Source organism: Poecilia reticulata, chromosome 15 (assembly GCF_904066995.2).
Source record: "Poecilia reticulata chromosome 15, P_reticulata-male-v2, whole genome shotgun sequence".
Taxonomy (NCBI): Eukaryota; Metazoa; Chordata; class Actinopteri; order Cyprinodontiformes; family Poeciliidae; genus Poecilia; species Poecilia reticulata.
In genome coordinates this window covers 19,506,070-19,532,810 of record NC_088844.1, presented here as the reverse complement: position 1 = coordinate 19,532,810, position 26,741 = coordinate 19,506,070, and the positions used below count along the sequence as shown (strand labels likewise).

General features: G+C 38.5%; 1 protein-coding gene across 5 annotated transcripts in view; it reads left to right on the top strand.

The window, feature by feature from the left end:
• Window positions 1–26,741, top strand: part of slc35f3b (solute carrier family 35 member F3b) — a 50,356-nt gene that overhangs the window by 15,624 nt on the left and 7,991 nt on the right. For 4 of the 5 annotated variants that reach the window (XM_008429873.3, XM_017309123.2, XM_017309122.2 and 1 more), the window contains 2 exons: window positions 21,862–22,201; window positions 25,208–25,427. In XM_008429873.3, coding sequence (XP_008428095.2) covers window positions 21,862–22,201; window positions 25,208–25,427 — 560 coding nt within the window. Of the gene's footprint in view, window positions 1–9,878; window positions 10,128–21,861; window positions 22,202–25,207; window positions 25,428–26,741 lie in introns of those variants that run through there. The other variant, XM_008429876.3, reaches the window with a different exon arrangement.

Sequence of the window (26,741 nt, the reverse complement as noted above, 5' to 3'; positions counted from 1 at the left end):
CCAGAAAACCAGATATTCACCTTCATACATAAATGATAACCTAGCTTATATACAACACTGTTTTGAAGTTCATCTGTGGATGTAAACTAACTGACTGATTTCATTATTAACAGTATTATGTTGATCTTTTGCTATAAAGATCATTTACCCAGAAGATGTGTGCGAACACGGGGAATAAATAAGCACAGGTGAATAGTCAAGTCAAGCCAAATTTATTTGTATTGCAATTTCAGCAACAAGGCAGTTCGAGGTGCTTCACACTAGTGTGGGCATGTAGATATCAAATAGGAGGGATCCCAAGACTGACCCGTGTGGTAGCCCACATGTGACTTCTGCCCATTCTGGTGAGAAATTACCTGTTGACACAAAGAAGTTCCTGTCTGTTTGGTGAGATTTGAACCAATTAAATACTAGACCAGAGTCCAACCCAGGTCTCCAGTCGCTTTGATAATATAACAAAAACAGCTTCTCAGTACTTTTTACCCCAGGGCAATGAAAAAAATGACATTTAAGGTAAGGGAAAGCATGTTTGATGGAAGAGGAAAACATAAAGTTTGATCCATGGCTAAAACAACTACAATGAGCAGAGAGTCAGCTGGCAGAACCCTGTGTGTTTGTGTGAATTGTTTATGGGAAATATGTTTTATCAAGTCAGAAAATGTATTTTTTTCCCCTGCAACATTTACTTTTTAATGCAATTGATTTATGTGTCTATTTGTGTCTACATATGATAGACAGTGTCCTCAGAACAATATTTTGGCAATTACATTACTGTTTCTTTTTTTTTTGTCATAAAAGGTCACAACATTATTGCAAGGTAACGCAATGGTTTTGCTAGTATTGCGATGGAATGCATGGAATGCAAAAGAAAAAAAAAATCCTCCATCCCCCCTATAGGGGGCTCCATAAATTATAATTTATGGAGATCTACAATAATTATTGTAGATCATGATAGTTACATTTCCTTTTAGAATTAACGCAATTCAAAATGATTAGTTATTTAAAAAAGAACGATGTGTGCTCTTTCATTTTGCATGTTCCTAAGCAGTCACTGTAGGACATGGTGAGAAGTTCGCAACAAGCTTTTTTCACAGTTTCCTTTTTGGAGTTTCTGCTAATTTATTTATGTCAGACGTTGGTGCCAAGTGTTTCTGAGTTGTACATCAAGACGACTCAGAAACGTATGTGTTATTTATTTATTTATATATATATATATATATATATATATATAATGTGTTATATATCTATGCAAATACATAACACATTTGTATAAATATTTACATAGGATATATTTTTCTTCTGTACTCTGTCTATGTTTTTTTTTTTTTGGTCCAACAACAACTTCAGTTGATTTATGGATGTGCTTGTCATTGTCTCCATTTTTCCCTCCAATTTTTCAGAGCTGCCAGACTCAATTATCTTGATGCAAAAATGACGAAAATCACTAAATCTCATCATAATTGAGCTGTAGAGTCTCAGGTGTATTATTTCCCTGTTTTGTCAGCTATCTCCCCAACACCAGCTGTTACAAAGATGGAGATTTGTTGAAGCCCTCATTTAAGCTCCCATGTCACCGCCGGTGAGACAGCTGATGGCTGTTTGTGCTGCTCTAAAGAGAAAAAGGGTTTCAACAGGTCCAACGTTTCCAACATCTAGGGCAGGATTCTTCAGGCTCCGATAAGACTCTTTTATTTGTCACTCACGAGACGCAGGTTCTGCCTTGTGGTTAGAGCTTAGCTGCTTCCAGACAGGATGTAAGGATTACCCGATAGTTCAAAATTTAATTAAATAAAATCCTCCAGCGTTCAGTTTGCGCTTTCATTAGCCGTAAAGTAGCTGATAGGACTACGGGTCATTTTTACCACTCTTCAATTTCAGTTGTGTTTGAGCTTGTAGGGAAATCATCTTTTCAAAAAGTGTGATTGACAGAAAGCAAACACAATCCAAAGAAATAGACTGTACAAACAGTGATGACGTCAAGCAAGCATTGAGAAATAATCAATGCAAAAAATAATGGCCACGTAAAACATCCATCCATCCATTGTTAAAACCTCCTTATTCTGGCAGGATGTGAGGGGGGGAGCTTGTAAGAACCAGGTTACTACTACTTTACAACTTTATCAGACCAAGTCTTATTAATTTACAGTAACTGTTGTCTAATGAGGGACAGAAAATCAGAAGAAATGTTTCTAACTTTTCTCCTGGTATTAAATTGGAGACCTATTAAGACTGTATATTACTCGTATATTTAAAAGTGCTTCATGTTGAAGCAAATGCCTTTAATTCACTACAATGGGGTCTGTCTACTTAAAAACTGTAATTCTAAAAACCAAAATGGTGGCAACCTTCAGATAGGCGTTCTAGTTTTTGCTCCATTCTGATCAGCATTTTTCTACTGAGGCAAGTGTTAGCACTGCAATTTCTTCAGAGACTTTAGCACCAGAATGTTTTGTAATATGTAAGAGATTGTGTGGAACATAGCAGCAATTAATGGAGGCAGCTGAAAGTTTTCTACACTTGACCAGCTCATGCTTTTCATTGAGTGGGTTTAACTACTAAAAATTAAATCTTAATTGAAGGAGAAGGACTAGACCCTCAAGCTACATGAATCTGCCCACAGTTAGTATTTTTACAACAGTATGCCACTGGAGCCTAAAAAGTCACTTCAAACTAAAATTAACATATTGTGATAGAAAAGGAAGTCTCAGTACTGAAATGAAATTCACTTGGCTCAGAAAAAAAAATGCAGGCATGTTTGGAGAGAGCAGTTATTGGTTCAATAATTAACACAATCTAAAGATGCCAGCAGGTACTTTATACTGGCAGAGAACATGGCGAACACAAATCCCCCTGCAAAACGACTTAATCGCCTGATAAGGTTGATGACCAACACTTGCCATCACCTTGATGATTTGGCCGTAGCATGAAATGCGCCCTGGGTTGGTGCTTCTCTTGAATCCCAACACTTGCTACAGAAACACAGTTTTTGGTGAGTAATGAGAGCTCGCCCTTCAACTGCTGACTTTTATGACTCTGATCGACTTTTCTTTCTTTGGCTCTCGTAAGAGCTTTCACACCATCCTTTATTGTTTTATCAATGGGGCCACACATCCAGTGCTTTCATTGCATATCCATTAAGAAGCTCTTTTTTCCCAGTAAAACACTATTTTCTGTTGAAACCAATTAGCTGCATTTACGTATGCAGTATAATTATTCATATTTAACTGTCATACAGTATTATGAAGTTGTTGTTCCAAAGGCAGGTTTTGTGCCAAAAGCATGAAATTTACTGAGCTGTTTTTGAAAAATAATGGAAAGTCAGGTTGTGATTTATTTATGCATCGCACTTTTTAAGATTTCTATGTTTTCTAGCTTTAAATTTTGATTAAGTTTGCCCTTTAATCCTGAATCTCTGAGTCGATAAAAGAGAATGCATACTTTTTTTTGCTTGAGGGATGAATAAAAAATTTCAGCACTGGGGAAACTCTGGAACCTTGTTTTGGAATTCATAAAACCTCATTGGGATTCATCCTCATTTACATCTCTAACAGTGGGATATATAAAAAAAAGAAACCTGCAATGCAGCAGTGCATGAAATCCTTTTTCTGCATGCTAAGTGCATGCTTTTTACACGCTTCATGCTTTCCTGTTTCTGTTAATGAGGAACATGTGTCCGTGTAAAATTTCATCTGCTCATCTGTTTCAGAAAATTACTTATTCTTTCAAATATAGATGTTAACCGTCTTCTACGAGTCAAGTTCTTTTGAAAACAACTGACAATCACGCAAAAAAAAAATATCAGCACTAAAAAAGTATGCTTTTTTTTTTTACTTTCTCTTCTGTCAATGTAAAAGCCTTTTCAAATATCAATTTGCAATAAACAATATATATTCCATGGCTTTAAGAGCTGTCAGTGTTTCCAGGTCACTCTGGACTCCCTGCAGCTTTTTGTTACAAGACAACGGAGACAAAAAAATGCCATAGATTGGAGTGAGTGCGTCACACTGTCTTTGTGCTTTAAAAATGTTCTCCAAAGGAGTGATGTCATCACAAAGAACAGTTTCCATATATGTATTTTTACTATATTTTACCTATTATTGTATCATTTTTAATTCATTCACTTATTCATCATCTGTTGCGTTTCATTAAGTTCTTGAAGGTATCTGTCCTTACATATTTCTTGCACAGGTAGTGTGTGTGAGCGCGTGCGTGTGTGTTGAAGCAGTGTATCTGGTCTCCATTGCTGTTATCCCTCTCTTTCCTTTAGTACTGGCCTGCAGGTTGATTTCCTAGCCGCCTTTTATCTAAACCCTGATCAGGTGTCATTTTTGTCTGCGACTCTGTGGTCGCAGTGCCCCCCAGAGGAGTAATAGTTCAACTGCAGTGTCACGAATCCTTCAGGACAGTGAGAGCACCTGAGAAAAGAATGGCATGAATTAGACCCTCCAGCAAGTGGAGCTGATGCTGATGAACTCTTTCTGCAAATTTTTTTAGGATGGTATATTTGATGACAATTTTATGTCTTTATACATGGGAAATGTTTGATACTACACAAAGTATTCAGTTTTTATTTTACTTTTTATTTATTTTTGCTTTTTAGGGCATTGTTCCAACAATGGCTTTCTTTTACCAAGAAGTCCAGATTTGTGGACTGCAAGAAAGATTGTTGTCTTGCTGACATATTATTTACCTGTATCTCTGCAACTTCTCTAGCGTTACGGTGGGTTTCTTGGCTGCTTCTCTGAATAATGTTTTCCTTGCCTGACCTATTAGTTTACAGTGAATATTTTGATCTTTTTATCTTTGTACTTGTACCATAGTCTTGTCATTGAACATTGCTCTATTAGATGGTTAAAGTTTGGAATCTTGTCTGTAATCTAAGCCTGCTTTAAACTGATGTTTGTTCACTAATATTCTTTAGCTATGTCATTCTGAGGTTAAATTATTCACAGATGAACTCTATTTACTAATTGGGTGGCTACAGGAGGTAATTGGTTGCAGTGGTTTAACATGTATCAGAATAAAGGAGATTGGAGACAAGTTTCTGACATTTTTTCCTAATTAGATTTGCAAAAACCTTTTAAAATCATCCATCCGTCTTCTTCCAATGCACAATTATGCACTACTTTGACTTGGGTCTTTCACGTAGAGTTGTAAGAAGTCCAAAAAAACAAAAACCCTTGTAGCTCTAATATAAACTATGTAAAATATATTTTGCAAGGCAATATAAAAACCAAAAATGAAAAATAAAAAAAAAAACATAACATCAGCATGAAGCAATTATCTGTGTTCTGGAATTGCTGTCTCATAATTACAGCAATTGTGAACAATTTAAGTAATTTCAAGCACTGAGCAACAAGCTTGGTTCAAAGGGGAGCTTTCATTCTGAACAGCTGGGGAGCAGCTCAGACTGTTTAAAATTCTTTAAATGTACGAAATGGAAAGGAGCTGCTAAAGTTCGAGACTTGAAGGCTGTCACCAAAGATAATGAAATGTGTGTCTAAAGGTCGTGTAAAGCTATTGAGGAGTCTTTAAAACTCTTACTATGCTCCCATTTTGGGATGGTAAAAAGAAACTAAGATAGATCTGTGGAAAAAGACAAGCATTTTATGTGTTATGCAGTCTGGGGGAGTTGAATTTTAGGCAGAGGACATTTAGCAGGACAATTAACTAGAGCATCCATTCAAAATCACAAATGAATTGGCTTAAATATACTCAAAATGAGCCCACTTTCAAAAGCGCTGAAATCCTGTGCAAAATAAAAAGAAACTCAACATATTAGAACAGAGGAGAGGTAAAAAAAAATGCTGGTTCTGTTTTTATATCACAATAATAACTATGTGTGTTTTTTTTCACTGTGTGATAGCCAGTGTTGTTGTTAAAATACTTCTTAGAGTTTGCCTTCTCTCTGTGAGGTTGAACCAGTAAAGCATGTAATTAAAATATTCATATTATACAGTAGCTTGACAATAGGGGGAGCCAGTGCTGCTTACTGAAGAAAATGTGTATCCAGCAGCTGTTTAGGTTGGAGGAGGTAGATGAATACAGTTGAGACATGATATTTACATATATTATATGAAACGACACGTTCTCTGTCTGACATTAAATCAAACTGAATTTTTCCTCTTTTAGATTTTGTAACAATTGCCAAAATTATTTGTATTTTCTAATTTCCACTATTATAAGAGACGTCTTTTTATTACTTTCTTCAAATTCAGAAATGTACATACATTAGGATTACCAATAGGATTAGCAATCTTTTTGCTACATTACATTGCCTCAAAATGTTACCAAAAAGATGGTTTAAACCAAATGAAACTCGCAATATGGAGCGTTAAAATACCATTATAAATGCTAAATGTCACGCTACATTCAATCACTCACCCATACATAAACACATTCACGGATTATGAAAGAGAACTCCAAATAAGTATAATTTCTTAAAGAATTCAAGTTTGATGTAGGTGCAGTAAGGACTGCAGTAAATAGCTGTCCCAATTGTTCAACAAGGAATTGATTTGTCTTAAGTAAAGATTAGCTCTGTAATGGGATTGGAAATGCCAATAACGCATCTATTGATGCTCTGGCAAAGAAAGGAAGAGTCTATGCCACTGCTGTACGCAAATTGAGTCAGGCATATGCTCACATGGGCCTTATTGTTTCATTTTAATCAAATCATCAGAATTCATTCACACTTAAATGCACATAACAGCAGTCTGGGCCGATTAGTTTCCACTACAAAGTAATCGATGACCTCTTCTCAATCTCAACACAGTGTTCTGTTTCATGTTCAGCTGTGGAAATAGTAACTATTAAAGAAAACATAGTATAACTGGGGATTTGTTAATACTGTTTAGTGTTGTATACCCATTGAACTCACTGTTTGTTTCATAAAATGGCTTCGCTTTTATAAATACTGATGGGATTGGTTTTAGTGTATGTTTAGGTTGTGAAAATGTTGTATAAATTCTTTTGTTTTTGTTTTGTTACAAAGCCTTTCCTGTAGTAAGATTACTCCAGTCCTAACATACAGATTGTAAGATGTAATTCTGTTTTCTTTCCATCCCAGAAGCGTCTCTAAATCCATGCACCGGTTAAAGATTGCTTGACCTGGCAGTCTGGCAGTCTGTATCTTCCCTCTTTCAGCTTAAATAAACAAAAGACAGAAAAAGCTTGCAGTGCTCTTTGGAGAGATCCAGAACATTCCTGTGCGTGTTGGAGAAAAATCACCTTCCATTCCAGATCTGCTTCTTTCTGCCTCTAAATTAAAAGTGTGTGCAGATGCAGCCACCTCAGAGCTTCTTCTTCTTCTTTCTTTTCTTTTTTAAGTCGACGTTCTTGATCATTCGCAATTATCCCAAATACAGTGTGTTACGAAGATGGAGTTGTCATGTGGTATTTTGGAGGGCGCACTTGTTTGATCCTCCTCCATGTTTGCAGATAAAAGTCCATGAATCACTGACTGGAATCTCTTAATGATCTCAACCGCTCCAATCTTTCCTCCTCCCTGGCTTATTTGTGAATGCTATCACATGCGCTCCTTTCATTAAGTCTTCAAGCTTTCTTCATGCTGAACGGCTGAAAATTGATGGCTTTGAAGTAAATGCAAGACACACAGGTGGCAGGTGCAATGCTAGAATGTGACTCAGGCAGAGACATGTTTGCCTTTTGCAGTGTACAATTCATAGACGTCATGTTTTTGATGTTCATCCACCTTGCTCTGTCCATTGAGGCCATTTAGTAGAAATTTTTGTTCTTCATTCGTTACCTCCTTTCCAGTATTCCCATACAATTCCCATTTATATACCCAAATGCAGACCATATGGGAAGGGAGTGGTGGATTTGATTGCAGAGTTTGAGTTCCTTTGGAGCTCCCCTTCCTATTTTGGCAAAAGAGAGGATTTTTGTACGAGTGTGCGGTACAGTGTAAGTGGTGAATTATTCAGAGCAGCTTCCTTTAGGCATGCTCTTATTAAGTGGATTTTGTACACACATCTGCAAAAGGCTTAACTGACACACTAGCCTGTATTTAAATTACTTTAAGTTTACTTTGCAGGATTGGGAAATGCCCCTACAGATTAATATTCTGCAGACATCTCCCTCCTTACCTCTCCTCCTCTTATCATGTACTATGGCTTCCTTGGGATCCAACAAAAATGAGATTGTGGTAAGTTACAGATGCACTTAGCCACGCACTCAGATGAACAGCTGGCCTTATCAACTGTCTGACAGCTTGGAGTTTGAGGAAAAATTGATCCGAAGGTCGAAATTGCCACTTGAGGCTCCAACACCAATCTCTTCCTGATTCAAAGTCAGAACAGGAGTTAAGGAGCAGTCAGAAATTTATGGAAAAGCCTCTTTTCAACAAGTCGGTGAACTGAACAGAATTGGTTTTGGTAAAGTGACGGTCAGGAACAATGAAGACATGGTAGAACAAGAAAACCAGTCTGGGGCTTCAGTTGGAGCCACTAATCAGCAAGTTCATTAATCATGTTCAGGCACAACAGGAGTTAGTGTTTAGGTTAAACTAATACAAATGAGTTTAACCTTCCTGTGTAGGTCTGTGTACTGTCTGTGTACATACACAGACAGCTATGTACTGTTTGTACACAGCTTGGTATACAAATGAGAAAAACATGAAATATGTTTGTCAAAATCATGAACAGTACAAAGAAAGAATTTATTATGAAAATAATGCTCATATCTAGTTTTGTGATTTGTTATAAGCTCAGTGAGCAATCTGATTTTAAAAGACTTGATGAATAAATAAAGACCATGCATAGAAAGTGTTCTCCTATCTTGCATATTTTTCCCCAAACATAGAAGATTTGTGCGAATTGTTGTCTTATTTACCTTTATCAGAGGTGGTGAAGATAAAACATTTCTGAGGATCTACAATTTCGTAAACACCAATTCTATGTTGTTGGTTTTTTTTGTAAACACCAGGATTGTTGACACAAAAATTTTGATTGGTGTTTACAAATTTTGTAAACACAAAATTTTGTCTGATAAAGTACTTTGCAAAGGTATTCAAATCTTTTGAACTTGTTCTGCTGTATATTTCCCTGGTGGTTGGTGGCCATAGAAGACGTAGTGGAGAAAAAAATACTTTATAATTAAAAAATGTATGGCATTAGTAATCTAGGCTTTTAAAGCCAAACATTCTACATGGGTCTACAAGCTATACACTGTTCAAAACAAAACAAAACAAAAAAAAAAGATTTCAGAAGAGCACTTTTTTGTTCAGTAAAAAAAGGAAAGATTGTCTAGCACCTTCTAGTTTCTATCTGTGCGCATCTCTTTAAACCCTAAACACCAACTTTATCATTGCAGGCATATTTTCTTCCACAGCTCATGCCCATATATTGACTAGAAATGATAAAAACTCAAATTTAGAGTCCCAACTGACTTATATCAGCTACCCAATGTGGTGTAGTCCCATCCTAGAATAGCGCCCAGGGTGGTGAGCCATATTGGCAATACTATATTAATTGCCTGCTGTTCATTGGAAAACCAGCACATAACCCTCCCATCCCCTATGTCTCGGTCCCATTTCTGTCACTAACGGTCCATTTATAGAGCTGGAGTTCGTTTTTACGCCTCCGAACCGGGTCAGCGTCTCTTGCTTCTGGGCTGCATGCGGAGTTTCCTTTTTCCACTTGGAGACCGCGGCGGGAGGAGGAGGAGGACGATCTGGGAGGACCACCGGGCTCCAACATGAGGGGTGATGTGTGGACGGGCGGACGTGGTTGTGAAACTAATTAGTTCGTGACGTGGGCGAATTGCAGCAAATGCCCAACTATACGTGAAGGAGATTGCAGCCAGGACGCACCGAGTGAGGCAGATTTGGGGCGGGAAGGAGGGAGCAGGTGGGGGGGGAGAAGGGAGGGGGGGAAAAAATCTGAAGCAGTGGAGTCGGATGGATACGAGGGGACAGAGAGCAGGGGGCCGAATGTGAGGGGTCCCATCAAGAGGTCTGGAGTCTGCACCGAACCAGCTTCAGGGATGTAGTCGAAGCGGTCTGGAGCTCAGCCCATCCGAGCTCATCATCATGAAGAAACACTCCGCCAGGGTTGCCCCGCTGTCCGCCTGCAACAGTCCGGTGCTCACCCTCACCAAAGTGGAAGGTAGGGAGAGTCTTTGCCCATTCAGTGGGACTCCGGGACCCCGACCACCGCTTTATCTCACAAAACAGCTACTAACAGGCAGGAACGGGGTTAAAAATGGGCTTATCATTAAAAAAGAAAAAAAAAAGACAACAGAGAAAAATTTGACTGCGACTAAGATATAAAGGCTTTAAACCAACTTTGCACTCTTTCAGCATTTGGACGTCTGAACATTTTTAAAACGATTCCCTCTGATTTCTGTTCAATTTGATTAATAGTCCTTGACATTGGTCCAAGTCACAAGCTATTTTCCCAGATGCTTGTGTTGATGTGATGTGCTAAAAACCCTGCACGTCCTCCGGGAGCGTTTTAAGTTGTTATTGCAGCAGGGATTCCCTCTCATTCTCCCCACCCTTCATCCATTACTGGCTGCAAGAATACAGAAGAATATATAATGGCACAGCAGCTGGAACGCGAGCATAGATCCTATGTCTCTTTTTCATGAAATTTTACTGAAAAGAGGTTCCATCTAACAGTGTTTTGATGCTGTGACTTGCTGGGACCAGAGAGGCGTACCTCACTTATACATCATCTGATTTCCTCTACTGACTCATGCTTGTGCAATGATGCAGCCTTTCAAAAAAAAATTTTTTGCCTGAGCTGAAAGCAAAAAAAAAAAAAAAAAAAAAGTTGAGTGGCTGGCTGCTGATTTCACAGTGCCGTTAACTGAAGTGTACTGGACCATGTTTTATTAAACACATCCAGATTAATATGGTGCAAATGGTACTATTATTTATTTACTATTATTTATTTAGAAAAATAGGGGTAAAAGAAATTAAGCACAAAGAAATACAGAGGCAGGTAAATTCTGAAGGATTTGCTCTGAAAGATTGTTGCTTTGGGAATGACCTTTAATTTTCTTTTACTGCAGTCCTGCTAATGTTGCCTTTGATTTCTTGTCTATATACTTTTCAGATTATGCAAGTATTTTCTTTTTAATTTGTCAAGCAGTTTGCGCATCATCTTTCTTTCTAAGATCTAAGGGGTATTTTACAGAATTGACTTTTTGAGTTTATAATGTTATTCCCTCATCAGAAACATACCTGGAGTGTTGTTGTGATTCCACCATACATGTTAGAGGAATCCCTGAATCTCCCATAGCAGCCTTTGGGGGGTGTCTAAACATTTGCTCTTACAAAGCGCTTCCTATTTCCACAAAGCACCTCCTTGGAGTTGCGGTCTCTGGCCGAGCTTCCGCCTCACAGTTGGGCAATCCTGCCTCATCTGATTAACTGGACTATCAGCCACAGAGATTTTAGAAGATATGCAGTCTCTTGCTACAGACATCAAATGGCCTGAGCATCCCAAAGAAGTGCAGTGTTTCTGTCCCTTCTTGTAAACTTTCCTTTTCTTGTCTAAACTGAAATAGGATGTTGCTTGTTCATACTGCTTCTAAAGTCTACAGCATCATATTTTGTCTAGTTCACACATTCCAGATGAAGAGACTGTTCCCACATGAAATGACCCAGCGGTTCATCTCCGATCCATGGGTTGTCTGAGTATTTCTGTAGATGACAGGATTCAGAGTTACCAGATTCACCAATGTGGTGCATCTTGTGTCATGATTGCAAAATTTCTTTTTTTATTATTTTTTGCAGTGACAATGTCCCTGAGACTTTTGTCCCCTTGTCACATGTTGTATGTACATTTTCAAATGAACAATCCTTTATTAGTTTGGAATCTGTTTGACCACAAAAACATATCTTACGTTACTTTAAATAAATTCAGGCATTAAGAGTTAAAGTTCTACCTCCAGCCATGCAGAGAACAAAGCAAGCATGTGGAAGGAGATGCCAGTAAGATATGAATAAAAACCCAACTTTTTGCCTATGTTTAATATACATGGGTAAGAAGCTGTGTGATAGAAAACTAACTGCACCATGTCTGGATCACACCCTCCTTCACAGTGAAGCATGGTGGTGGCAGTATCATGCTGCTGCAAGGATGCTGTACTTAAGCAGGGAAAGGCAAGTTAGTCAGTGTTAGATGCAAATATGGGTGGACCTAAACACAAGGTAGTCCTGAAAAAAAATCTGCTAATATTATATGCAAAATACATATATGTTATACACAAACCATTATACACTACTGTGTATAAAATTTTTTTAATCTCTTTTCCCCTACAATGCAAGCATTGTGTCCTGTTTGCTGACTCATACACATCAGTTCTCACCTCTCTGTCTGCACTCACTGTGTTTGAGAGCTGCAGTGTTGGGGTCTAGATCCGGAAATGTCTGACTGCTTTATTCATAATAAATGACCAGCTGCAAGAATATGAATAAGGAATCCTCATGCAGTTTTAGATGCACACTGCAGAAAATTAAATAATAAAATGCCTGAGCTGTTTACACCATATTCCCTGCTTGCAGTATCTTTGAGGAGCCTGCAGAATAATCACAACTGCTGAATTCTTAGCTTATTACTGCAGAATTTCATTTATTTTCAGAACAGCTGAGATATTAGGCTATGGTTCGACAAGCTCCTTCGAACAGAGTTTCCAAAAGGAAACCAAAAGTGACCAAAAAGAGAGGAGAAAAAAACATTTTGGGAACATTTATTTAGGGTGATGCTGTATTGTAAACCAGCGAGAGGAGATATGAACATTCAGCAGCTGCTTTGAAGGAGACAGGAATCACAGGGGGCCATAGCGGATCAACACTCAGCCTGTCAGAGTCTCTGTTGCTTATGTAACACCAGCTTTAAAAAAAAAAAAAACTCTCTGTTCTCCTCACTAACAACTTGCACCCAGCTGACAAAAAGTTCCTGTTTTTGCAGTTTGGGGTGTACAGTGGACTCCTTTTTACTTCGCTCTTTTTTTTGGTCTCCAGTTACCATCCCCACAGGTTTATATGAAATGTGTTCCATCAGATTGGAACCAAAAGCCAGGGGTCTAATTGGCTGTTTTTCAAATTCAGACAAAATTATAGCTTCCCCAATAATGTCAGTAATCCTCATAAGCTCCATTGTGTACTTTTAGGGAGCGTCTGAAACAGACACAGATCAATGCTGACACCAGCCATGGTGGAAACTCATCTGGAAGACAGCAGCAAAACAATTCAGAGAGATCCATTCTGGGTATATGCTGACATTTTCTCTTGCCCTGGGTTTGATTCAGTGACATCGTCTGAAATAGTTACTGCCTCCTCTCCGCGCTCTGACAAATTCAGTGGCCGGGAGGCTGATTATTGATTTCTCTTTAAATGAAAGAGTGTCCTTGGGGAGTGTGTGTGTTGTTCCTGTGTTTCTGGAACGAGGGGTAAGAAGTTCATATCAGTCCCTTTAATCTCCATAACTTCATTATACAAGCCTTGAAAGAGAGCAGGCATCTAATAAAGGTGATTCAGCGTTCATGAGTCCCTGAGGATGATGGCCACATTTCACCAGCTGCTGTTCTGTCTCAAGGGTCTCGTGTGTTTTTAGCATGAATTACTGTTTATAGTCAGACTGAAGCAAAGTCAAGCAAATGATAGGGACAGATAGTCATAATTTCACTGCAGCAAACTTACCAATTTTTAAAATCATCTCGATTTATTGCATGACAGACATCGTTATTAGTTTAATTAGCCTAAGTTCTAAACTGTGAAGATATTTGGATCAACCCTAAAACATAAGTGACATTATTTCTGCGAGTCTATTTGCATGGAAGAGTACTTTTAAGATATCCTAGACATCTCAGCATGGAGATGACTTTTCACCTTTCAAAAAACATAATTAGCATCCATACATATTGAAGAAGTATCACAAATATTAGCAGAAAATGCTTTAATTTTGAAGGTTTCTTTTAGAAACATCTTTAAATAGTTTATTCTTCCAGTCCAGACCGAAGTTGATTTTGAAGGCAGTTGGTGGAGTAGAAATAAAACTTCGTTACGAATTTAATTTTAAAAGCCAGTGTACCAGGCCCGTTTTGCTTGATAAGTGCGGAATAAATTCGCAATAACAGAACTCCTGACCTTTTTTTTGGGAGGCCGAGTTTTTGCATATGTTAATCAAATACAGAATCGGTGCAGAGAATTGGAATGGGAGCAAGACATTTTAATTTGTCATTTATTTGAAGTTTATTGACAAAATTGCTTGTGATCAGAGTTGTATTCACTACTGCAGGTAAAATGAGAAGCATTTAGAACCATCAAGCAGAGTCTCACTTCAAAAACATTCAAATGTCCCTTTAACCCAAGCTGGTTTGGTTTTTCTTGTGTTATCACTAGACTTTAGGTGGAAAGAAGAGTAAAACCATTCCTTGGTGAGTCACACACCAGCAGTGTTAGCCTATCCATTATTTTAACAAGGATGTTGTGGCCAATCTTTTAAATATTGATTTGTCATGCAGTGTACTGGGCCTTTTGCCAGTCTATTAAAGTTCAGGGCCTTCCACGGTAATTCACTCCTCTAAGGAACTGCAGGAGAGAGGATTGAATGGGTCAAAGCAGGTAGTGTTGGTGTTTCTGGGGTTTTGTGGAGGGCTAAATACAAATAGATTTTTATGCTATTTTTTTAGGTTGTTTCTCATAATAAAATGCAGAGACCCACTCAAACTTGAGCCAGTTCACCTCTCACACACAAGTGAGTCTTCGAGGAGACACAACATCGACCATCGTCGTCTGCAGACCCAGCTGTTTACGTCAAGGCAGCGACAAACACAAAGTTTACTGCTGCTCTAAGAGGAAGTTGCTTCGCCGTCCTTCGAGGCTGAAGGAGAGAGTGATCCAGACTGAAGTCTAGGGGGATCAGTAACACTTGTCCCTCCGTTGTCTGTCCTCTGGGGCCTTTGTCCCCGCAGCCCACGCGGTCAAGCCTATCAGCTGTTTGACGCAGCAGGGTGTGTTTTTAGCTCCTGTGATATGGAGTCAGACAGGCTTGTCAGAAGATCTCGCTTTGTCGTGTTGAACGGGCTCTTACTGACAGGATGGCCTGACCCAGCTGTCAGAGCCAAGTTTTCACAGACCACTTCTGTCTGTCAGAGGCAGACATTACAAAGACAGTGACTGATGTCTGCCAGACTGTCTCTGCTGTGGTAAAACTACAGCTCTTATGTGTAGTCTTAGGCTAACAAACATTTTGCAGTGATTCACATTTCAAACAACGATTCACACTCAGACTCGTCTTTCACTCTGTGTTTGTCCTCACCCTCAGAAACGGCAAACCTCGTAGGTCAAGCGGGGACGGAAGGATTTTTTTTTTTGTTGTTATTGATTTATTGACTGATGCTGCGTGACAAAGATCAAGAAAAAAAATGTCCCGAGTGTCATTTAGAATAATTCTCCTGTAAGCTTAGCTGTAGATTAGAGGTTGTGAAGGGAATATTTGTTGAGGTTTTGACCATTCAATATATTATTTGAGTACATAACCTCTCAAAAGTGTAATTTTAGCTTAATATACAGGTTTTTTTTTTAGTTTTTTTTTACATTTTTACACCACTACTAGATGTGCATTGAAAAGTTATTTAATCATCTGGACTGTAGATAATAAAGTTTCATCAAATGTTGGAAATATGACTAAGTCAAGAAAATTGTTCAGACGGTTCAGAGAACACATATTCTCCTTGCACAAGGAAAATGATGTGAAAAATATCGAAGTTGGTGGTAGCACTTGGTAACAGAGTTGGCGAGGTTATCAGTAGCTACACGAGCTGGATGTGGCAGAAAGATGAATCTATCTGGAGGTCATAAACCCTCAACTGACTGGAATGTGTTCCTCTACTGACCCAAAATCACAAAGAGTTGGCTCCAATTTACTCATGAGCCAAAAAGATTTTTAGATTCTGTTCTATTTTAGCCTGGGAAGAGTTTCCTTTTTAAATTAAAATGAGCTTGACAATTTCCATTTTGACGATTAATGTTTTTTTGAAAGGCAATTTGGTTTACAGAGACATAACAATCCATTTTAGGTTTTGTTTGTGTGTGATTTTTATTTGTATTTACTGTTTTGGTTGTTCTTTATTTTAGATATTTAAAATATCTTCCTGTTCCAGTGTGAACTCTTTGTTACAAAAATTCAAATTTACTGGTCGTTGAGAGCGCAAACTTCCATTCGTATGCCATTATCAGTATAATACTTATCAGTATAAGATGGTTTTAAAACGACAATTTTATTGTTTTTCGCAATAATTACCATGACAGGCCTAATCTTGGTACAGCATAAGAAAGATGCTGTACCAAAACCCCCGAAACACCAATACTACCTGCTTTGACCCGTTCAATCCTCTCTCCTGCAATTCCTTAGAGTAGCGAGAAAAATGTTTACATTTAGAGCTTTCAATGTATTGATTTCAGTGTCATAAGATAAGTAAAAGCTATGGCAGGACCTCGTGTATTTAATTAGAAGAGTGGCGGTCAGTTCCCCAGGTCAGTTCATATTCATCACCAAGCTGAGCCAGCAGCGAGACAAGGAGAAGTGTTCTTCTGAAGTGTGTAACGGGGGATTGATCTGTTTACACTCATAAATCAGTGAGGCAAAGTGCTGCAGTGCACTCCCGCTTCTATATGGAGTTGTGACCTAACAGCCAGCTAGATAAAACTCCCTCGTAGATCTGTTTCTCCCACTCACCCAAATCTCCAGAAATGTTGCCAGGGCCACCCTGTCTGACCAACACAAACCTGATGCTACCTACACACGATGCTGCTCAAACGGATCCATGTTCTTGCTTTAAGGGAAGCAGGGCACGGCAGAGTGGCGAGTGCCATGGGTTGCAACCGACTTCTCACCCTGTCATAACCAAGTTGTGAGACGTGTGAGGCTGGACAGCCAGGCAGGGTTCTGCTGGCACGTTTGGGATTTGCAGCTATCAGCAGGAGAGATCTGCACTGCAGAGGCTGCAGGGGGAGGGAGGAGAACAGACGTAGAAGTGAGGCTGGTTGGGAATCGGGGGAGGAAATGGGCTTGAAGGGTGGAGAGGAGCTTAGAAAATAGACCAGCTAATGGAAAAAGAATAATCTGAACATCTTCTGGTGTGCTCCCATGAACAAGTAACAAGTATGCTAAAGTAACGCAAACTGATAAGTGAGGATGTAGGATAAATAGATATCTGCAACACATTTTGCCCGAGGAAACTTGAGGGACCTGAAACAAACATTACCTGTTTGCGCAAGTGGAATTCTTTGTTAAGGGAGGAGAAAATGTCCAGCAGGGCCAAAATAAAATTTCCCTGTGCATAGTAAATCTCGAGAAGTTCTGATTTATAGACAGCTGAGAATAAATACCTGAAGAGAAGGAAAAACCATACAGAGCTGTCAGAGCAGATCAGTTTGTGTCTTACTTTCAAGCCAAACACACTCAACCTGTCTCCAGGGATTCCACAGCTTCCTGTTATGATTGATTTAAGTGCGTTTGGACACAAAGTGGTTCAGATACATGAAGCTGTTGAGTTAAAGATCTCTGTTAATACAGCAATAAAAGGTTTTAACCACATTTAGACCTGCTGGGCATCCCCAAATGCTTATTTATGAGCTTAGACAATTTGTTCCCACTAATATTCCATACACACAGTATCCTTGATGTCACCTTGACAGGAAATTTGTTTATGCACTGATGAGTTCAAAAGATCACAGTTAACAATTTAGCTGTTACATCATTTTTCAGGCGTTTTATTTACAATTAATTGCTTCAAATGGCATTACCGGCAAAGCCTCCGTTTTCTTTTTTTTTTTTTTTGCTCTGCCAGTCCAGCTATGCAGTTCCATCACACTAATTAGTTCATCCTTACTCCATATTGTTCATCAACAGCACTCACAGTTGGTATGATATGATTAGTCACAGTTGGTGTCAGTGTGAAGTGCATCAGCTAGTGTTTCTGTGATATCAAATAACAAAAGCATTGAGCGACAATACTGAGTTTTATTACATTTCTCACATTGCAACAACAAATCACTGTCTCTCCAGCCCCTCGAGCCTCTTGGTCGTGTCTCTCTTTGTTTTGCAAGGCACTAACTATGTAATAACAGCTGAGAAGCTAATCAGAGGAGCTCCAACAAAGCAATATATAAATACTTACTTATATATTTTTTCCCTGTCAGGGTGACTTGAACGTATGGTTCAGGATGATCAATATTGTTTTCCTGCCATTTTTATTGCCATGTCACTGGAAAGGGCCTGCTCGGACCCTGAGCGGGCCTTGGGGCCGATCGGATTGGCTGAAGGTTGCATTTGAGAGATTAAGCCTTGGTGCATTATAGAGTGGTAGGCGGGAGCAGGAGGATGTGGGACGGGTTCCCAGGAAAGACAAAAACTGGGCAGCACAGACATGAGATGACCTTCAGAAGAAGACAAAGAGGCTTGGAGCTCAGAATAGAGAAACGTAACTCTCATCGTTTTACACCAGACATGTACAGACATCCATATTTCTCTTTCTTCCTTTTTCAAGGTTTTACTGATTCATCATGTCACAACAAAAAACAGACTCTGATTTAGAATTGCGTGTTACTGGTAGCAAAATTGCTCTTGGTGCTTTCATTGCAGACACACTGATTGGATACAAAATCATTTCATTGTATTTTTTATTTTTTTTGTTCTGGCAGCAATACACAAGCAAATTTGAAATACGGTTGCATACATTATGTAGCCTGAGGGTGGGTGTTGGGAGGAGGGGCAGAGAATTAGCATTATAGCTTATAGAGGGAGTTAATTTGTGATGAGATCACCTGGCAAGGTCAGCTGTTGGCAGGAGAATGAGCCGCTTCATTGGGCATGATGGATGTCGACTTATGCAGCTCCCTTAAAACATCTCAGCAATGCGCTTAAAAAACAAACAAAAAATAAATAAAACTCAAGTGCATTTGGTTTCACAGATTAGATTGATGCTGATATTTTTTTGTTCTTACCGTTGCAGCTTTCCAATAACATTTATATTTGTTGACTGAGATTGCCGTTGCAGAAGGTTAATCTTGTGCATTCCATACGTTTTGGATCATTATCCTTTTCAAAGATCCAAACATGAATGATTTTCAGTTTTCAAGCAGATGGCAAATGGTTTTTAATTAAAATATTGCTGTACTTTGAGGGTAGTTCATGATGCCATGCACTCTAATACTTTTGAAAAAAGAGCAGACCCTCAGCATCACAGGTTCTCTACCATACTTAACTGTGGAGATCACGTGTTTAGTCATCCTTTGCTTCACATCCACCTGGAGTGTTTGTTTTGAATCTGACCAAAGTAAGGGTAATATAAAGTAGGACTAATCATTTTCAATTGATTTATAGTCAGAATAATATAATCAGCTGCTATAATAATTGCTATCTGCAGCCAGACATCTTAGTTGCATCTAGAAATCTAAAAATATTCTGTTTTTATGACAGTTATGCACAAAAACAAAGCAGTTTTTTTCATTGTTCTTTCCAAAATGACTTCTTCATATAGAGAGGTTCTAATGGTTTTTATGCAGATTTTGCATAATAAGCTACTTGTTTTTAAGTGCGAAGTTAGGCTATCCCAACAGATACATTTGCTTTGATGCTTTTTATTGATGTTTTGCAGTGGTTCCAGTGTGTGGCATGATGTGGCAGCTGCCTCCAACTGGACAACCAGCTAAAAGCAAAGGCTTAGTTGAATGTCCTGTTCTTTCTGCACGAAATACAATTTTTACAGCATTGCACTCATGTAAGTTAGGATCATTCTTATCTCACTGAAGCTTGTTTAAGTGTGTTCAGTATTTCAGTCAGGTGCACACAGCTGAGCTGAATCAGCTTATTGTCTCCTGTGGCTCTTCATCACACTTTAAACCCTATCGGGGACATACTCCCTTTTAACTTTTTGGAAGGCAGCCATAGAAGATAAACGGATCTTATTATAAAGCTGCATTGAAACAAAGCCGCCGTTGGGTTGCTGTGTGCTGTTTGCTTCTCTGTTGCTGTTGCTGGAGACATATGGTTGGCTGATAGTCACAAGACAGACATCATGAGTGTGTTAAAATTCATTTGAATAGAAGGTTTTGATGTGGATGATGTGACACAATTATGAAGAAAATAAAAGCAAGAGCGTGTTCATAGGGGCTTTCCTGCTATGCAACTCCTGGCCTCACTCCAAGCGACATTTTTTTTGCTGAGATGTACCAAAACCTGGATGTGCATGACGAAGCCCTATGCTGTTGGTCCTTTGTTGCAGTTTAGGGTTTATGGAGACGCCTTTGTGTGTCCACTTTCAGGTTCAAGTTGCTTGTACAGTCAGACATGGGCAGTGGGTTTCAACATTCCTCTCTGAAAATAATTTTTTTTATACCATATAATGGTGGATTTTAAATTCCTTTGAAATCCCATTATACACTCATAAGGTACTACTATCCTCCGGGGCTTCAGAGGATACTAGTATCCTCTGATAGTAGCATCAGAGGATACTACTATCCTCTGATACTACGTGGTCAGAGGACCATGCACCATGGTGCTCCCTTTCAACAGTCAGGACTTACTTCAATCTTTATTTTTGTTAATATTTTTAGGAAGACGTACAGGCAGTCTTTTGGGGTCCATAATTTTCTTTACATAACTGTTTTTATTTTTTATTTTTTTACTTTGTTTACATTCTTTTCTTTACAAATAATATTCCTCGACTATAGCTGAACTGCTTAAAAGAGGCTCGCAGTTGCAAATCTGTAAGCTATTTTAAAGGATAAATGCAACGAAATAATCTAGGTAAGGAGATCTGAAGTAGCAGAGTGTGTGTGTGTGTGCGTGTGTGTGTGCGTGTGTGTGTGTGTGTGTGTGTGTGTTGGATGATAGACACCAGGATTTATTGAAGACATATGGAGGCTGTTACGTTTTTTGACAGGGAAAATGGAAAAGTTAAAAGGTGCTGTGTGTGCATGTGTCATTGTTGGCTTGTACAAACGCACATGCGCCCCCGCCCCTACCGCATACAGGAGAGGAGGTTTTGGATTAGATATCAGATCTGTCCTCTTTTGTCCTCTGTTTGGCTGATGCCTGTCAGGCTTGATTATCATTATTTTTAACTCGGATGTTTGATTACTTTCAAGTTCATATAAACCACGGAAGTAGCTATTCCTATTGGGAAAGACATAATAATGAGTGGAGCAGGACAAACACAATTAACACCTCTTCTTGTAGTTTGACTACAAGAATAATTGCAACTATAACCGTTTGTACTAACTTCCTTTTAAAACTGATATTTTCACATTTTGTCAAGTTTTACCTACAAACTATAAAGCTTTTTATTGTGATTTTTATGTGACATACCAACATAAGGTACTTCATTTGTTCAGTACAAGGAAAGTGATGAATTGTTTTCTTTTTATTTTGCTGATAAACATCTGGAAGCTGTGTGATGCATATGTATTCATAGACGTTACATTGTGAAATAAAATCTGGGCAACTAAATGCCTGCCAACAACCCCTTTATAGTAAACAGAGTCCTGTAAGTAATTTTTTCTCATTTTATACATAACTGTTCATGTGGTCAGATGGGAACAAAATTGAGCTTTTTGGCACACATTTCAAAATGTGTTAGAAAATGTGCATTTTACCCTTAACACACCATTCTCTTATTTATATATATATATATATATATATATATATATATATATATATATATATATATATATATATATATATAGTAGCATCATTCTGTGGGTGTACTTTTCTTCAGCAGGAATGGAAAAGTCATTGAAGATAAGGGTTGCAACCTTGCAAATTGTTAAAATTGTCCACATGATTGTTTAGCTTCTTTCTTCTTATGTTTGTCCGTCCACAGGAGAAGACCGGACCAGAGAGAATGTGGTGGGCTCCACAGACGCACAGTCGGCCAGTGCAGCTGGCGGAGAGTCCGGCACCAGCAGGCGGAGGCTACACTGTTGCGTCAGAGTAACAGCCGTGCAGGTGCGGAAGGCCCTGTGGGGGGTCGCCATGGTGATGTGCGTGTGCTCGTCCTGGGCGGGTTCCACCCAGCTGGCCAAGCTGACCTTTAAGCAGTTTGATGCCCCCTTCACGCTCACCTGGTTCGCCACCACCTGGAACTGCCTCTTCTTCCCAGTCTACTACGTCGGCCATTTGTGCAAGAGTCCTGAGAGGCAGACGCCCAGGCAGAGATTGAGGTTGGAAGAATTGCCCTCTGTCAGCAAAAAGAAAAACAAAAACAAAACCAGTAAACATAATATCCAAATTTAAAAACTTGTGTGCCAATTTCTGCTTGCCTGAAGCAAAGTGTGAACCCCTACAGCAGGGGTTCCCAAACATTTCCATCCCACTGCCCCAGACTTCACTTCACAGCTGAGTTGACTACAGAGGTGACTTAGGTATTTTACAGGTTGCATCCTATTACATTACCACACTGAAAGACCCGCATTATATACCAGATGTTTGTAAAAGCAGTCTGTATACGAAGGTGATGGATGATTTTGGTCATTGAGGTGATCGCATCGTTTGAATTCACTGAGTTTTGGATGGCTGACCCAGTGCTTTATGGCCAAACTTTGTATTTTAGCTAACTACCAAGCATTCTGTTTCTGTACAAGAAGTAGCTCAGCTCTGCGGTATATAAAAAAGCTTCTTTATCATGTTGTAGTCCAACTGGCAACATAATCTGTCATCTCCTTATTCTCAGTTGGGTGACTTTAGAGATCAAGATGCTTGTTGAAAGAGGCATTAGCTCTGTGACACAGCTTTATGATGTAAATCTTCCTTGTGGGGATGCAACCTCTCAACTGGAGCTGATCTGGTCTGACTGTGAAATGTTTCATCTGCTTAGTTTTTCTCTCAGACCATTAACAGAAACATGGGCAGGACATGTAAGACAACAAACACAGTTCAAAGATAGGTAAATAATAATAATAATCTTTAAATCCAAATTTTGATTAATTGAAATTGTACTTAAACTTTTTATTTGATGAGGTCTCACTCTGCATTGCTTTTAGAAACTACACCTGAAATCCGATCACTTACCAGAGAGAAATGTTTTAGTTAGATTTGCGCATCAAGATATCATTGCACAACGTAAGTTGATCCGTTTGAAAAAGAAGATTAAATTAGATGTGTACAGGTACCGGAGAGCAATTAGCAAATACGCAGCTAAGCGCTTCTCTACGATACCTGCTATACCTGCTGTGGTACAATATATGCCCCTGTTTTGTCTTTTATCAAGAGCCAATTAGCAATCTTTAAAAATGTTGATTGAAGCAGCCTTTTCTGTTTGCAATCCGCTAACACAGAGGTCAAAAATTTGCAAAGAAATTGAAAGTGCAGAAGGCACATTAGGTTGAAAAGAAGCGGACAATAAAAAATGAAGGATTGCAGGAAGCTTAGAGGCCGCAGGTGTTTTGAGACTCCACTATTTCTTTTATTATCCCCATGTTCTGACTCTGCTTCATCTTCTCTGTTTTTATCCTTTTACATACAGCGCTTTGAGGAAAGTCCAGAAAACGCTGAGCTTAATATTGTCGTTAAAGGTTGTTTTATATTTCTTTATGGAAATGTGCACAGTGCAATAACTTATTCCTGCGGCATTTTAAATAAATGAACACAATGGTTTCGAGCTATTTCCACAAAGAATTTGCCCCGGTTCCACGCATAAAAGTTAAAGCAATATTTCATGTGTGTGTGCACAAATATGAATCCATATTAAATTCCTTTCCATAAATCTTGATGTACCAGACATCATTTGATTTGCCGCTTAGTGTTTTTCTCTAAATTGGCAACTCAAGCTTCGAGGCACATTTTTTTATATACATTTTTACCAAAATCCAGAGATTTTGTTTATGCCAGAAACAAGATTTTCCACAGGTATGGATATTTAGAGTCACCACATAAGATTATTTGCCATCTTATAAAACAAACCATGCAGTCGGAGGATGGAGTGTAGACTTTGCTTCAGTGACTCAGGCCGATAATTTCCAGTCTGCCAACTTTTATTGAAAAACTTTTCTAGCTGGAATCTCACTTTATAGATATACGAGCTGCAATTTTTTAAAGTTGTTGTGGCATCTGTGGCTAGCATATTCAGCCTATGACTGAGTAATAAATAAACATATGGAGGATTCACTCATATGAAAAGCTAAGATGTTGGACCTTCATCAAAACACTTCTGCATATGTTTTTATCAAAAACTAAACGTGATGATGAAAGTCAGCTTTTTTGTGGTAAGAAACTTCTTCCTCTTATCAAATTCATTTTTTATTTATTTTTAATGATCTGTAGCCCATCCAGCCCAAGTTGGAGCTAAAACTAACATATGTTAACTCCTATAATTATATCTGCAAACTTGAAAACAGAGGTGACTCCAACGAACTGGTATAGCCTCAAACTCTTTGTGATAAAAATCTACAAAGTAAGACCGGCATTTGTATTTTGCTCCATTTTCAATTACAAGTCTTTGGGTGCATGTCTCAACCAGCTTCGAACATCTAGACACTGATTTATTTATTTTTTTTCAATTTGTCTCTGCAAAATAACAAACAAATTCAGACTGGCAGTAAACATTATTGTAAAAGTCTTGCCAAAGATCCTCATTGGGATTTAGGACTTGGCTTTGACTGGACCGCTCAAAATCACAAATATGATTTAATCTAACCCAACTCTAAGGTTTTGGGACACGGTAACTCAAAGTTATTGAGTAAATCTTTTTATTTTGAGATTAAATAAAGAATAAAACTAATAACCTTTGATCCTATTCATGCCCTAAATGTAATGAGAGTCAAAAAAGCTAATTGGACAAACAATGTTTGCTGTAGATGATGTTTGTGTAATTAATATTCTGATGTTTAAATGACTTAACAACAGTCATTTAAACAGGGCCTCACTACGTTGGGGGTTCAGACACAAAACTCTTCCAATTTATTTACAGTGACAGGAGAAAATTAATCGCTTTGTGGCTTATAGCAGATCTTATTGTATTTCTAAATGTTTACTTATTTCTCCTTTACACAGTATGATGTGGGACAAAAATCTGTTTGATCAAACTGCTGAGGTGGGAATTGCTATGCACACTCATTGCAGATAAGTTTTTAGGCTACAGTGTGATGAGACAAATTTTTTTCATTTGCATAAATCTTAACCTCAGTTCCAAAGTAGGACTACAGTGCTCTACATTTTGCATTTCTACACAGGGAGTGCTGCAGGTTTTTCGGGGACGAGGGCCTGACCCCCAAGGTGTTCTTCACCAAGGTCGCTCCCTTCGGCCTGCTGTGGATCCTCACCAACTACCTGTACCTGCAGGCTCTCAGGAAGATCAACACAACAGATGTTTCAGCGCTTTTCTGCTGTAACAAAGCCTTCGTCTTTCTGCTGTCCTGGATTGTACTCAGAGACCGCTTCATGGGGGTCAGGGTGAGTGTATTTGATGTTTTCTCTTGTGTCAAATCACAAGAGAAAACATATTTGTATCAGAAGATGACTGATAAAGGAAGCTGCAGCATTTCATCCTTTTTAAAGTTTTTTTTTTTTAAATTGGTGTAAAAGTGACTGTTTGATGTAAAGAGTGACTCACAAAATTCCCCAAAAATGCTTGAGCTATTTTTACATCAGCATCTATGAGTAAATCCATTGCCTCCTGGAATCTACTGAGTCAAGTGATCCTAATCTTTTAATTTAGTGTTCCCTGGTTTTTATCTTTCAAAATAATGTTTTTCACGGATTTGTATGTAGACCAAATCATGATATGTGTAGTCAAAAATAGAGAAAGCAATTGGTTTATCTTATTTATGGTTAGCACAGATAAACATGTTCCTCTAGATTAAATCTATTTCATGATGCTTAGAGAAGAGACATGGAATTATATTCACAGTATAAAAAATTGCAGCTCCTCTCTTCCCCTTCTTCACATCTTTGTGCTTCAGGCTAACAGTGCTGTGGAAAATATTTTGCCCTTTACAAATTTCTTCAGTTTTATTTGTCACACCTAAGTCAGATTAACAAGCAAATCGTAATAATATAGGTAACAAGAGTAAATATTAAAAGCAGTTTTTAAATGATTATTTCATTTATGAAGAGAAAAACAATCTCCAAACCAATATGGCTCTGTGTTAAAAATGTATGTTTTTGCTTCAGTTTCATAAGTCTAACTAAATCCCGTTTACTGTCTGAATTGTAATTTACTTACTCAAATAGTACTTGTCTGACAACATGGAGTAGAAAGAATGAAGATCTCAGAAAGTAACACATCATGTCTCGGTCTTAAAGAACAATCAAGAACAAAGTTATTGACATTTGTCAGTATGAAAAAGTTTACAAAGCCATTTCTAAGGCTCTGGGACTGCAGCAAACGACAGTGAGAGCTACTGTTCATAAATACAGAATGCATGGAGCCATGATAAAACATGTTTCTGGAGCAGCCGATATAGTAAAATTATTCAAAGAGCGCATCAGTGACTCATACAGGAGGTCACGGTTATAACCCAGACAACTTCTAAATAATTGGAAGCCTCACCTGTTACAGTTAAGGTCATCATTCAAGTCAACACTTAGAAAGAAGCCGTTGCTGCCCAAAACGAACAGGAAAGCCCTTCTCATAGTTGCCAAACGTTTACTGTAATTAATGGAACCACAAATTCATTCCAGAATATTCTGAAGGAAAGTGTCAAACCATGAGATCAGGATCTTAAGATTAAAACAAGCACAAAGTTTGGACTTGAATCTAATTAA